Raw genomic sequence first — 12,530 nt, forward strand, 5'->3', positions numbered from 1 at the left:
TTGAATTTTAAAGCACATTTAATGATGCATATGCATATTTTACACATATCCTGAACAACAGTGCATGCACACATGCATACATATACACATACATACACACCATTCTCAAAAATGATGGAAACTTGCTTTAAGACTGCACCGCCCCAAGTATATATGAATATTAATCACTTTCAGAGCAGATAACTATGCACCATCAACCTTCCAAACAGACTCATTCTCTTCCTTTTCTATGCAAAAGCACAAGAATATAGTCAACCTATAATGAATTATCAAGTCAGCCTCATGTGACAACATTAGGTTATCTCTCTCGACATTCCAAACTGAAAATTTCAAAATGCACAATCTCTTCCTTGTTCCTGTAAAGGTACAAAACAAATATGTCCTGCAATCGTCCATCTTTGAAAAATATAAGTTCATCCTCACATGTTACACAAACAAATTCAGACTTGCAACAAAACCCATGCGGGACTACAGACAAGATGTGACAAGGACGAATCTGAAGTGAAGGAATCAAGAGGAAGGTCCAAACACAGACTCAGCAATGGCCAGTTGTCCGATCTCCTTCAGTGCATCACGCAGAACAGGAGCAGTGTTTTCCGGGTCAGAATCCTGTAACAACAATTTAAGTATCAGAGCAAGGTACAGTGGAACCCCCCCACCCCCCCTTTAAATACACCCTGATTTAAAAAGAATTGCTTAACTTGTCTTCGTGACTTAGTTAAGTGATTCTTAACTTCCTTCAGATCTCAAAATTCATTTAAACACCAGCAGCAAGCAATGCTAATCACAGTACTAACCTTCAGCAATACACTGTTGTATGAATACACACCTGCAAAACCTACAGCAAAACACTGTTGAATACACACCTGCCACAAGAAGATCATCTTGGCAGCAGCCGACTCCCCTGTGCCCAGTGCTTCAAAGTCAGCGATGTCTTCACCAGAGAAGCGAAGTTCTGAGGCCAGTTTCTTCCAGTTGTCGCCCAGCAGTTCTGCTACAGCCTTCATCTGTTCTTCCGTGATCTCCTCATTCACGTCTTCCTTGTCTGCAGGGGGAAAAAAGCATTAGGTATATATACAGGGATGACGTTTGGCATTGGCAGTTGGCCTTAACGTTTCAAATTGCCAACAACTTTTTCACGGTGGGAGAAGGGTGACGCGACTGCCTAACATTTCTGAAAATTCCTCACACTTTGATGGCTATTGTGGCAAATTTGCAGAAGAAAATAATTCCCAGCAATATCCCTGATATACTACAACTGTTGAGAGGTATGAACTTCACACAGAATACACTGTACTGACTACCCATGCAAACAAACCTAAGATACCACTGTGTCTACAAATTCTGTTTTAGTGGCTAAGCAGTCGTCTACAGAGATCATCCCAGGTCAGTCGAAGGGAGAGAAGACACAGAATACACATTAAGGGAGATGACAACAGAGAGGGATGAATCTTGCATGTGTAAAAAAACAGGGCAAGTCTGCCCAAATCCTTAACTACATGCATATACAGGCATTGTGTACCAGTTACATTTGTTTACTAGTTACGCAGAGTGTAAACATAGAGTGCATTGAGAGAAGACCATTGATATACACAGGAAGACTGGTATCAGGTTCCTGCAATTCAAAGAAGGAATTGGAACCATAACAAAAAGCAGTCAGAGGCTGTCAACGCAAGGAAAGAAAAAATCAATCAATCAATCAATATGAGGCTTATATCGCGCGTATTCCGTGGGTACAGTTCTAAGCGCAGGGATTTATTTTTTTATTCTTATTTTATGCGATTTATATCGCGCACATATTAAAGGCGCAGGGATTTATTTATGCCGTGTGAGATGGAATTTTTTTACACAATACATCACGCATTCACATCGGCCAGCAGATCGCAGCCATTTCGGCGCATATCCTACTTCTCACGGCCTATTATTCCAAGTCACACGGGTATTTTGGTGGACATTTTTATCTATGCCTATACAATTTAGCCAGGAAAGACCCTTTTGTCAATCGTGGGATCTTTTACGTGCACACCCCAATGTAGTGTACACGAAAATTACACACAAAAAACTTATGTCTACATAATGCCCAACTGACTTAGTGACTACCTGCATCCAAACACAAGAAACTGTGTTCTTTATTTTTTTGTTAGAATTCACACAAAGTTATGAGAAAAAGAGTGAAAAGAAAGAAACATGCATCTTACTTTGTTCCTGCTCCTCCACGGTCTCTGTCTCATCCTGTGTCTCCTTCATGTCATCCTCTTCCTCCTCTCCTACCTGTGTCTTCATCTCCTCGTTTCCATTTGCCTGCAACACACACATTGTTCACTCAATAACTTTGCAAAAGAAAAATCTAAAAAAATTGCTGGCAGTTTTATTTGTAAGATCTGCTTGTTGATAAACCATCATAAGCTGATTGGTTAAAACAATTACATGTGATAAACATCCAAGCTCATTACTTTAAACAAAAGTTTAAAGATCAAACTAAAAAAAAGTTCAACTGCACAAACACAGCATCCGTAAACAAGACAAATAAGGAAACAACAACAACAGCAACAAGACCCAAGCCATCTGAATCATTAGGCCAAAAAAAATAAAATAGTCTGTTTATGGTAACCCGACCGACCCTATTTTTTTCGCGCGACCCTATACTTTTTTTTGGCATTTGGGGGGGGGGGGGGGGGGGGGGAAAGAAAAAAAATCATTTGGTTTTTTTTGCAAAATAACGTAAAAATATGGTTTTTGGGGGAAAAAAAAAAAATTCCCGACCTACCGACCCTATTTTTTGGGCCTATGTTACCGTAAACAGACCTTTTTTTTTTTTTTGCCTTACAGAAACATTTCATAGCCTCTCTCATTCGCATCCAGATTATTTGCAAGCTCTTTTAATCATATCTGAGGTCATCGTTTTCACACAAACATACAATGAAACTGTGACTTACAGGCATCTCTTTGGCTATTTTGGAGATCATGGTATCCAGGTACTTGGGTAATGGAATAGCAGGCTGGTGTGTGTTGAGGAAAAAGTGCGGTGAGCGCTGTGCCAGCAGTCGTAATGCTTTCCACTGGAAATTCTGGGTGTGAATGTCTCTGCAGATCAAATAACATGCAGTAAAGGAAATTTCAAATGGCATTTTCAAACACAGTAGATTTCACAGTACAGTTGATTCTGCCTTGGCGACCATTTCTCAATAACCACCACCTTCCAACAACAACCACCGGAAGAGATACCCGACAATTTTTTGTGCTTTTTTCTCTCTGTGTTATTAACCTTCCCTTACAGACAAACTTTTTATAAAGACCACTTTTGACCAGTCCCTTAAATGGTCGTTACAAGCAGTACAACTCTATCTGCCACATGACACAACCAATAGTAGGTGAAGAAGTTTGACTAAATCAAGGTGCAGTTCCATTTATAACAAGTAATAATGAACAAAACGAGGAGGCTCACAATGTTTGCCACAGCCCACAATTGACATTTGAATTAATCAGGTCTGAAATGTGTGACTTACTTGTATTGGTCCTCGACCATAGCCTCTGGGTCATTCTGCTCAATGGCGTTTGCAAAAAATTCTTCAAGTGTCGGCGTGAACTCTCTGAAATGTTGAAAACCAATGTGCATTTCAGTATACCAAAATAACAAACATTAAAAAAAAAAAAATAGAATGATAATAAAAATGCAAATTACCAATTCCAAAACTAAGGTAAGCCACACCATTGACTTAAAATGAAGTAGAGAAGGAAAAACATGAAGAACACAGCGTGAAGTACTTTTTGGGGGGGGTCTTTTTTGCTTCAAAAGTAAAAACAGCAGCTTCGTTTTTCAACAGATCTTGCCTCAAGGAAGCACACCCTCCTTTACACTACTTTACATTAGGAAGCATTTGAAATCCTGACTTGACATTCGCTAAACATAACTGCTTTCCACGACAAAAGCTGAATCTTAAAATCAGCACAACCACAGCTTGCCCCGTATCTGTAAACAGATTCAAAACCATATGCAGGCATGGGAATTAAAAATTGTAAAAAAGGCGGAAAATTTATAACTGAAGACGCAAAGCGTCAAGTCGACGGCGCGAAGCGCCTAGCCTTACTAGGGGGGTCCGGGGGCATGCCCCCCCGGAAAATTTTTTCTCCAAAGAACCCAGATGGTGCAATCTGGTGTCATCTGAGCTCCAAGTTTGCCATTAAATTCTGTTTTTAGAATCAGAGTTTTTAGTACAAAAATGTACCAATTTTTGCTTTTTTGAAGAAAAAAATATATACATGTATTATATATGGTTTAAATTTGTAAAAAAATTGATCTGTTGAGACAAACAGGAAAATGTAACTTGTAACACAATCTCTGCAATCTGGTTTACTTTCAAACATAAAAGTTCAATAACTGAGGCGGGCGGTAGCGGTGCGTGAACAAAGTACGGAAAGTTTTCGCGGGCTTTTGCGCAAAGGCCAAAGTAACCGGTGCTTTTTTTGTGTGCCTCCCCCCTTTATTTTTTCGGCGGACACTTTTGCATTTTCGGCGGAACAAAAAAAAAATTCGGCGGAAATCCGCCATTTGGCGGACAATTCCCATGCCTGCATATGCCTCAAAATAACCACAGTGGAAGAAATTGATCAAAGTGACGCTAATCAGTGTATGCATACCGTTTCTCTGATCGGCAGGCCTCCATGTTGTCGGGGTTGAGGTTCCAGAGGCGTGTGAGCTCTGCGCTGCCCATCTTGATTATTTTGCCCCCACCTCCCTGGAGATCCTCGCCTATTCGTCTCCGCTTTGGTCTGAAACAACAAGTTGTTGACAAACAGTTGTACAAATACAGATACACAACAGTTGATTCCTTATGCTCACACTCACATATGTTTACAAACACAAACACTCACACAGGTTTACAAACACTAACACTCACACATGTTTACATGCAAACACACTCACCCACGTTTACAAACACAAACACATGTTTACAAACACAAATGTGCAAACAAGCACCAGACACTTTGTCAATCCTGCGCAAGGCAGCTGAAAGAGAATCGACGAACTTGTTGGGTTTGAATGGGTTGTGAAAGCATGAATACACTATACTCCTGCTTTTATTGTTTATTGTGGCGAACTTTCCACACATGCTCCTTATGTTTCAGACACATCGCTCGTTAGTGACTGGCCTGTATAATGTCACATGGAAAAGTTTGCCTCAATAAAAACAAGAATATTCACTCTTTTAAAGCCCATACAAAGCCAACAGAGTTATTTTCGAACATCGTCTATTTCAATATGTTGAAATCTTGATCTTTTCCAACATTCATCATAATCAGCATTAATCATATTCCGCTCTGCCCTTCAATTATTCAAATCAAGTTTGCAAGTAGCTGATATACATCAAACTGTCCTTTCACTGGGCGTTAAGTCACACAGTACTGCTACTCATTCCTGTCTCACCTGCTTTTGGGCTTGGGTGCATCCTTGGCTTTCGCTCGTTCATAGCTGGGACAGCCCTCATTCTTCCAGTTGTTCCAGTGTTCTTCCCTTTGCAATACATGCTGAAAATGCATGTCTATGATATAGTTCAGATCAACTAAGAACAGACACAAACATAAATGCACTCAAGTTTTCTCCATCAAGAATTGAATGGACATGTGTAATTTTTATTAGCATGGATAATTGTGGTTCTTGTTTTGGATTTAAATCTCTTTCGCCTCTGCATATGTCTGTGCTTATGCGTGTGTCTGTGTGTGTAAGATGTGCCTGTCTGTGTTTTATGTGTGTGTGTGCGAATGACTGCATGTGTGCTGAGAGGGACAATATTACATATTCCTGCTTATGTTCCTGTGTGTACGCAGCATGAGATAGATAAGTGTATGTGCGTGTGTGTGTTTATGACAGGCTAAAATATGAAACACTTTCAACAACAAAAACACACACACATGCATGCACGCTTGAACACACATGCACGCTTGAACACACAATGTCATGCACGCTTGAACACACATGCACGCTTGAACACACATGCACGCTTGCACGCACACACACACAAACACAAAATTCCACAACAGCATACAGGTTCATCCTACCTTGACAATGTCAGCAAACTTGTCGCCGGCGGGCGGCGTTTCACGGATGAGCTGATACACTTTCTCCTCTGACGCCTTCACCCAGTTTGTCTGCTCCTCACTCAGCACCTGTGTAGCCCTGTCAACAAAACAATGTTCAAGTCATTCTCTTCATCATGAAGCTAGCAAATTCGCAAATCAAAATAAGCAGACACAAGAAATCCACCTAGATCCTTCATAACTTGGATGACAAATGGATGGTCTATGGTCAGGAAAAAGGACTGACAGACAGAGAGAATGACAGACAGAGAGAGACACGCACACACAGACACAGACACTCAAATATAGTTAGTCAGACAAAAAAGACAAAAACAGAGAGAACTAATAGTTGGACAGCAATGACGTCCTCCCTGTTGAATGAAAGACAGCTTTAAAAAGTGCTTACCCTTTAAACCTGACAGTGGAGGTAAGATACTGAAAGAGGATGAGAAACTGAACCAGAACGTAACGTCGGAAGTTGCTGTCTGATAGCTGCAGATCCAGCAGCTGAAACACACACACACACCAAAATATTAACTCCATATACATAACAAAATGTTACAATACATATGTTCACAAATAAATAAGGTCTAATATAAAAGGAGAAAAATTAGCAGAATTGAGGGGGGGGGGGGGGGGGTGGTGGTGGTTCCACTGTACTCCATTTTCGAGAGAAGCCTTTACAGTTCTTGACATTTTAATACAAGAAGACAGGAGGTACCTTTTCACTGGTGAGGTATTTGGCGAAGAAGTTTGTGGTGTGGTCATCCCTTCTTGCCAGTATCTTTCTTTGTGATAGCATGTCGTCCAGTTTGCAGCTCATGAAAGCGTTTAGTACTTCGTCAGAGTACTGAAACACAAAGACCAATAATTTCTTTTCAAGTCACATGTAAAGATACAAGTGTTAAGCATGGTTGCATTGTTCGAGCAATTAGCAGTGAGATCATGGTGTAAGTTATGCATAAAGTTCATCGTCTGTTCACAGGTGTGTGTGTGTGTGTGTGTATGTGTGCGTGTGTTGGTGGACCAAAAATACATCTGTGTGACCATGTGTGTCTGTGTGAATTCTTGACGAGTGAGCTTTCTTCAATTCCTTGTGAATGAGATTAAGTAGCCATTCAATAACTTTTAATCTCAACACATACACTTTTATACTAAGTCTTTCTTGTTGTAACAGAAATAGCATATTTACACACAGATACTTTAGCCCAATGGTAAAGAATCTATAGATAGATCAAACCCACCATAGCAAAGGCTCTCCAGGCCGCCTTGTCATAACATTGAACAGGCTTGCGGAAGTAGTCTTGCAGGGACCAGAACTTGCGATACAAGTTGTAGTCAATGAGAAGAGCACTGCAAAATATAGCAATACACAGAACATTAACAATTAGGCCTTGAAACACTGACAAAGCAATGGTGTAAGTAAAGTACAACACAGCATTAATCACACTCTTTTGTATCTATTGTACAGAGTCAAAACTCACCTAGCATCTTTTCCTCCATCCTCCACTTCCATTTTCTCCTGTTTGATGGCAGACTCTGACTGCAAAATTAACAGGAAAATACTTAAGATACAGTGGAACCCACATTTTGAGACCCTGTTTCTCATTTTATGTTTATAAACTTCATAAATTTACCTCAATTTTAAGACTTTCTCCTTTTTAAGATCTGATTTTCTCAGATTTTTTTTTAGGTCTTTCCACTGTTCCCAAGAAAATTCTTACAATAAAAGCCATGCTTATTGCAACTCGCATACAGAATGTGACAATACACCCTGCATTACACAAGAGTGACCATTCTCAACATTTAGCCGATGCAATACTGAGTATTTCAACTCCCCAGACACTGAATTAAAATGCTTAGTAATACTAAGAGAGTTCTTGCTGTACAAAATAACACACTTGCTGTACAGATCTCCATTATGTTTTCATAAGATGTTAATTATCTTAGGTGCATGTTGGCAACAGAACGTGTACCTATATTCCTGTTTACCAAGTACAATTCTAAAGCAGGGGAACACCTGTGTATATTGGCAACAGAATGTGTACCTGTATGCACAGTTTATCCAATACAAGTGTTCTAAAGCAGGGGAACACCTGTGTATATTGGCAACAGAATGTGTACCTGTATGCACAGTTTATCCAATACAAGTGTTCTAAAGCAGGGGAACACCTGTGCATGTTGGCAACGGTATGCGAGTCTTTATGCATGTTTATCCATTACACATGTGTTTGAACTTACAGCTTTGGCATCAGAGCTTTGTGAGGCTAACACTGTGATGTTTATTGTGAGTCTTTATGCATGTTTATCCATTACACATGTGTTTGAACTTACAGCTTTGGCATCAGAGCTTTGTGAGGCGAACACTGTGATGTTTTCCAGGTTGAACTGACTCATTAAGTTCAGGGCTAGAACAGGATGACACAAAGCAATTATGTATCAAAAGCACAGGCTAAAAAAAAAAATAAATAAATATTAGAACTCAGACATTTATTAACCTAATAATCATGTATCAAAAGACCAGGCTAAATATAAAATAAAACACAAATTACAACACAAAAATGTATTATCCTAATAATTTATCAGCTAATGCTGAAATGCAAATGAGCTTCTGTTTTTGTTTAAAGAAACAAAGGAATAGTTATTAAAGGCACAGTAAGCCTCCCGTCAACCATCACAGATACTGTCAGGCTTTTACACACAGTACAAACACCCTTTCATTTAAACACTCACCACTTGAGAACATCCTAGGTGCCCTCCGTAAAGAGCGAGCAATTTTCAAAGAATTTATTTTTGCGTGGTTTATCTTACCCCTGAGCCATCGTGAACCCGTGTGATCCAGTTTCCCTTTTTCTCAATGCAGTCGTCAGTTAGTAATTTGAATGCGACTCGCTGTGAGCTTATCTGCAATAGCACGTTATTATGTACCTCTGACTATGCACGAAACAAACGGCTGTGGTTCACAAGAACTCTCGCGATGGCTTTTGACCGTTCAGAGAAACTGGCGATAGGCATAAACCGTCGTCTGCTACGCCTTGCGTGACCCTGCTTTCGGGCGTTTCTTTTTTCAAACTTTTAAAACTTCGAATTGTACTGATCTTGTCTTGATGAAAAAAGATTTCTTTTATGATTTAAGAATGTTTGTGTAACAAGCTGTCAGTTAATTATTTAGATTTTAAAAGTTAGGTCTAGCGCCAAAACGCACCACGGTCTGATTGTCTCTGAGACAATCCGCAAAATTAATTCTTTAAAAATTGCTCGCTCTTTACGTAGGGCACCTTGGATGTTCCCGTTTGGTGAGCGTTCAAATGGAAGGGTGTTTGTACTGTGTGTAAAAGCCTGACAGTATCTGTGATGGTTTACGGGAGGCTTACTGTGCCTTTAAAAGCAAAGGCATTAAAATTAAAAAGAATAAAGACATTCACTTTTTAAATAATGACTATCCAGCTGACCCTGACATTTATAACGGCATCAACATTTTTGACTGTTTTTGTTTCAAGCTTTCACAACTACAAGAACACCACCACAGAATAGTGCAATTTTCAGCATAAACACATGACACTAAACACGAAAAAGCCTCTAACCTGATTTTTCTGACAATGGAAAAAGTCTGGACAGAAAGAGCTGAATGCGTCCGCAGAACACTGTGTTTTGCGACTTGGACAGGCGGCGTATCAAATCTGTTTGGACAGAAATTGACAAGTGAGCTGCTGCAGATCAAGTACACAAAAATCAAAAACACCAAGCAAAACATACACACACACAGTGATAGATAAAAAAAAAAATTATTCTAGGGTTGATATAAAATGTGGATCAACTGAAAGCAATTAAATCCCAACTAAATCTATTCAGAACAAGTCAAAGGACGGTATATTGGTTGCTAATTTGTCATTTATTATCAAACATTGAATTTGAACACTCCAACAAGTTCCTGAGTCCCTGTCTGAGCGATCGAGAAGCAGAAGAACACTCCACAATTACAGCAACTCACCATTGCACATTCGAAGCAAGTAGTTCTTGCCAGCGTCAAAGAAAGGTTCCTGCAAAACAAAAAGCAGTGATTGTTTGAAAAAGTTGTATCAACAAAGACAGAGGCAATCTGAAATAACTAGAGGATGTGCCCGAAGTGCTAGGCTGACTATTGCCTTTCAGTTTCACACAACATTATGACCATTCGACATCATGTCAATTTTCATTCCTTTAATCTTCACATTGATTCAGATTTAAAATTAAAAATTAAAATCAAATATCTCCCCAACAAACAATTTAAAGTTGACTAAAGAACACTTGACTGCTAAAAAAAGCAAGAAAAAAGCTTAGAGGCGTACTTCAACAGTCATTAAAATATTTGTAAATTTGTGTAAGCTACAGATGATACAGGGTGCCAAGCATGCCTTTTATTTTCAAAAAGAACTCACTGATTTCCAAGTTAAGACACGGTCCTCAACAAAGTCAAACATATCCTGACAATCGTCCAGCACCATCATGTCAAAAACATCGGCCAGCATAAGAAATGGAGTAGAGGCTGAGCAAAGTTCTGCACAATCAAAGTAAGGTGCGTTAAGTTTTCCATTGACATGGTGGCATTCATTAATTCAACAAGCGGTTTTCCTATACTTCTCGGCAGATGCGTTTGAGTGCAGTTCTTTGTGATGAGGTCGTTTATCCATTCCCATACCTTATTCAGCAAACAGACCATATTCAGCAAACAGATTGATGTTACATGTGGTAGTGTCTATACAGTGGAACCTACAACACAAACACCCCCCAAAAATCAAATTCACAAAAGCTATACTAAAATCGACAAAAAATCAGAACAGCCAAAATGGAACATGTACATTGTATTGCATGCCACAAGGGAGAACAATCTAATTTGTACCCAAAACAGTGAGTTTTGATTTTTTTTTTAAATACTGTGCACATGGCACTCTTACTTTCCAAACCAGCGGTTTAAGTTCATAAGTTTGCTCATCTCTTATTACATTCCCCTCAAGTATTTTTAAACATGCCTTTTCCTCTTAATCTCTCTCTTTTCCCCCACCATCCTTTTACCTCTGATGCAACACACTCACTCTGAGATATGACTTTATCCTACATACGTGTGAGAGACACTCGTGAGATAATAATCGTTCAAATCACACGTGTGTATATCATGTACATGAGGTCATGTCAAGCAAGTCTGGCAGGGAGCAGGGACCTGTTTTTCCACTGCTTATGATGCCAAAGTCACCGAGACAAATGTCGTTATAGAAAAAAAAATTGCGCTCGCTAATTACCCTCGATGATTATTTAGAACTAACACGTCACGCCACTTTCAGAGTGACGTTTCTTTGCTTTGACGTAATAGATTGCATGTATCAGATTTACACTCGTTGTTTTTTCAAATAGTGAACAGCTCGCTTTCGCTCGCAGTTCAATATCTAAAAAATCCACTCGTGTAAATCTGGTATGACACAGCAAACTATGTAGTATTCTCTATTTATCTCTTATTCTGTCCCCTGTTTAAATTATATTAGAATACATTCAATGCCCTGTACCTTTGGTGACCGCATCAACAGCCATTCCAATCAGCTTTTTATATTCTTCACATCCTTGATCAAAGACCTGTAATCAGAACAATGCTTGTAGTATGAATATGAAATTGGCTGAAACACACATGAATGGTACAAACTACAACCAGAAAAGTTGCCCTTCTGATTTTTACATTTAGTCAAGGTTTGACTAAATGTTTTAACCTAGAGGGGGAATCGAGACGAGGGTCATGGTGTATGTGTGTATGTGTGTGTGTGTAGAGCGATTCAGAGTAAACTACTGGACCGATCTTTATGAAATTTTACATGAGAGTTCCTGGGTATGATATCCCCGGAAGTTTTTTTCCTTTTTTCGATAAATGTCTTTGATGACGTCATATCCGGCTTTTTGTAAAAGTTGAGGCGGCACTGTCACACCCTCATTTTTCAATCAAATTGATTGAAATTTTGGCAAAGCAATCTTCGACGAAGGCCGGACTTCGGTATTGCATTTCAGCTTGGTGGCTTAAAAATTAATTAATGACTTTGGTCATTAAAAATCTGAAAATTGTAAAAAAAAAATTTTTTTTATAAAACGATCCAAATTTACGTTCATCTTATTCTTCATCATTTTCCGATTCCAAAAACATATAAATATGTTATATTTGGAGTAAAAACAAGCTCTGAAACTTAAAAAAATTAAAAATTATGATCAAAATTAAATTTTCGAAATCAATTCAAAAACACTTTCATCTTATTCCTTGTCGGTTCCTGATTCCAAAAACATATAGATATGATATGTTTGGATTAAAAACACGCTCAGAAAGTTAAAACGAAGAGAGGTACAGTAAAGCGTGCTATGAAGCACAGCGCAACTGCTACCGCGCCAAACAGGCTCGTCACTTTCACTGCCTTTTGCACTAGCGGCGGACTACGTTCAATTTC

At 39.1% G+C, this 12,530-nt stretch overlaps 1 protein-coding gene across 1 annotated transcript in view; it reads right to left on the reverse strand.

The window, feature by feature from the left end:
* The window catches only part of LOC138967073 (THO complex subunit 1-like), a 16,140-nt gene continuing 3,610 nt past the window's right edge, over positions 1-12,530 (reverse strand). The window contains exons 4-20 of the mRNA XM_070339551.1: positions 11,613-11,679; positions 10,494-10,612; positions 10,067-10,115; positions 9,660-9,755; positions 8,410-8,483; positions 7,560-7,618; positions 7,320-7,428; positions 6,797-6,925; positions 6,482-6,582; positions 6,058-6,175; positions 5,426-5,526; positions 4,639-4,770; positions 3,507-3,590; positions 2,937-3,084; positions 2,199-2,301; positions 867-1,045; positions 1-609 (exon numbers count right to left, since the gene is read on the reverse strand). Coding sequence (XP_070195652.1) covers positions 511-609; positions 867-1,045; positions 2,199-2,301; positions 2,937-3,084; positions 3,507-3,590; positions 4,639-4,770; positions 5,426-5,526; positions 6,058-6,175; positions 6,482-6,582; positions 6,797-6,925; positions 7,320-7,428; positions 7,560-7,618; positions 8,410-8,483; positions 9,660-9,755; positions 10,067-10,115; positions 10,494-10,612; positions 11,613-11,679 — 1,767 coding nt within the window. The 3' untranslated portion in view covers positions 1-510. The remainder of the gene's footprint in view (positions 610-866; positions 1,046-2,198; positions 2,302-2,936; positions 3,085-3,506; positions 3,591-4,638; positions 4,771-5,425; positions 5,527-6,057; positions 6,176-6,481; positions 6,583-6,796; positions 6,926-7,319; positions 7,429-7,559; positions 7,619-8,409; positions 8,484-9,659; positions 9,756-10,066; positions 10,116-10,493; positions 10,613-11,612; positions 11,680-12,530) is intronic.

This window comes from Littorina saxatilis, linkage group LG5, assembly GCF_037325665.1.
Source record: "Littorina saxatilis isolate snail1 linkage group LG5, US_GU_Lsax_2.0, whole genome shotgun sequence".
In the NCBI taxonomy this organism is placed as follows: Eukaryota; Metazoa; Mollusca; class Gastropoda; order Littorinimorpha; family Littorinidae; genus Littorina; species Littorina saxatilis.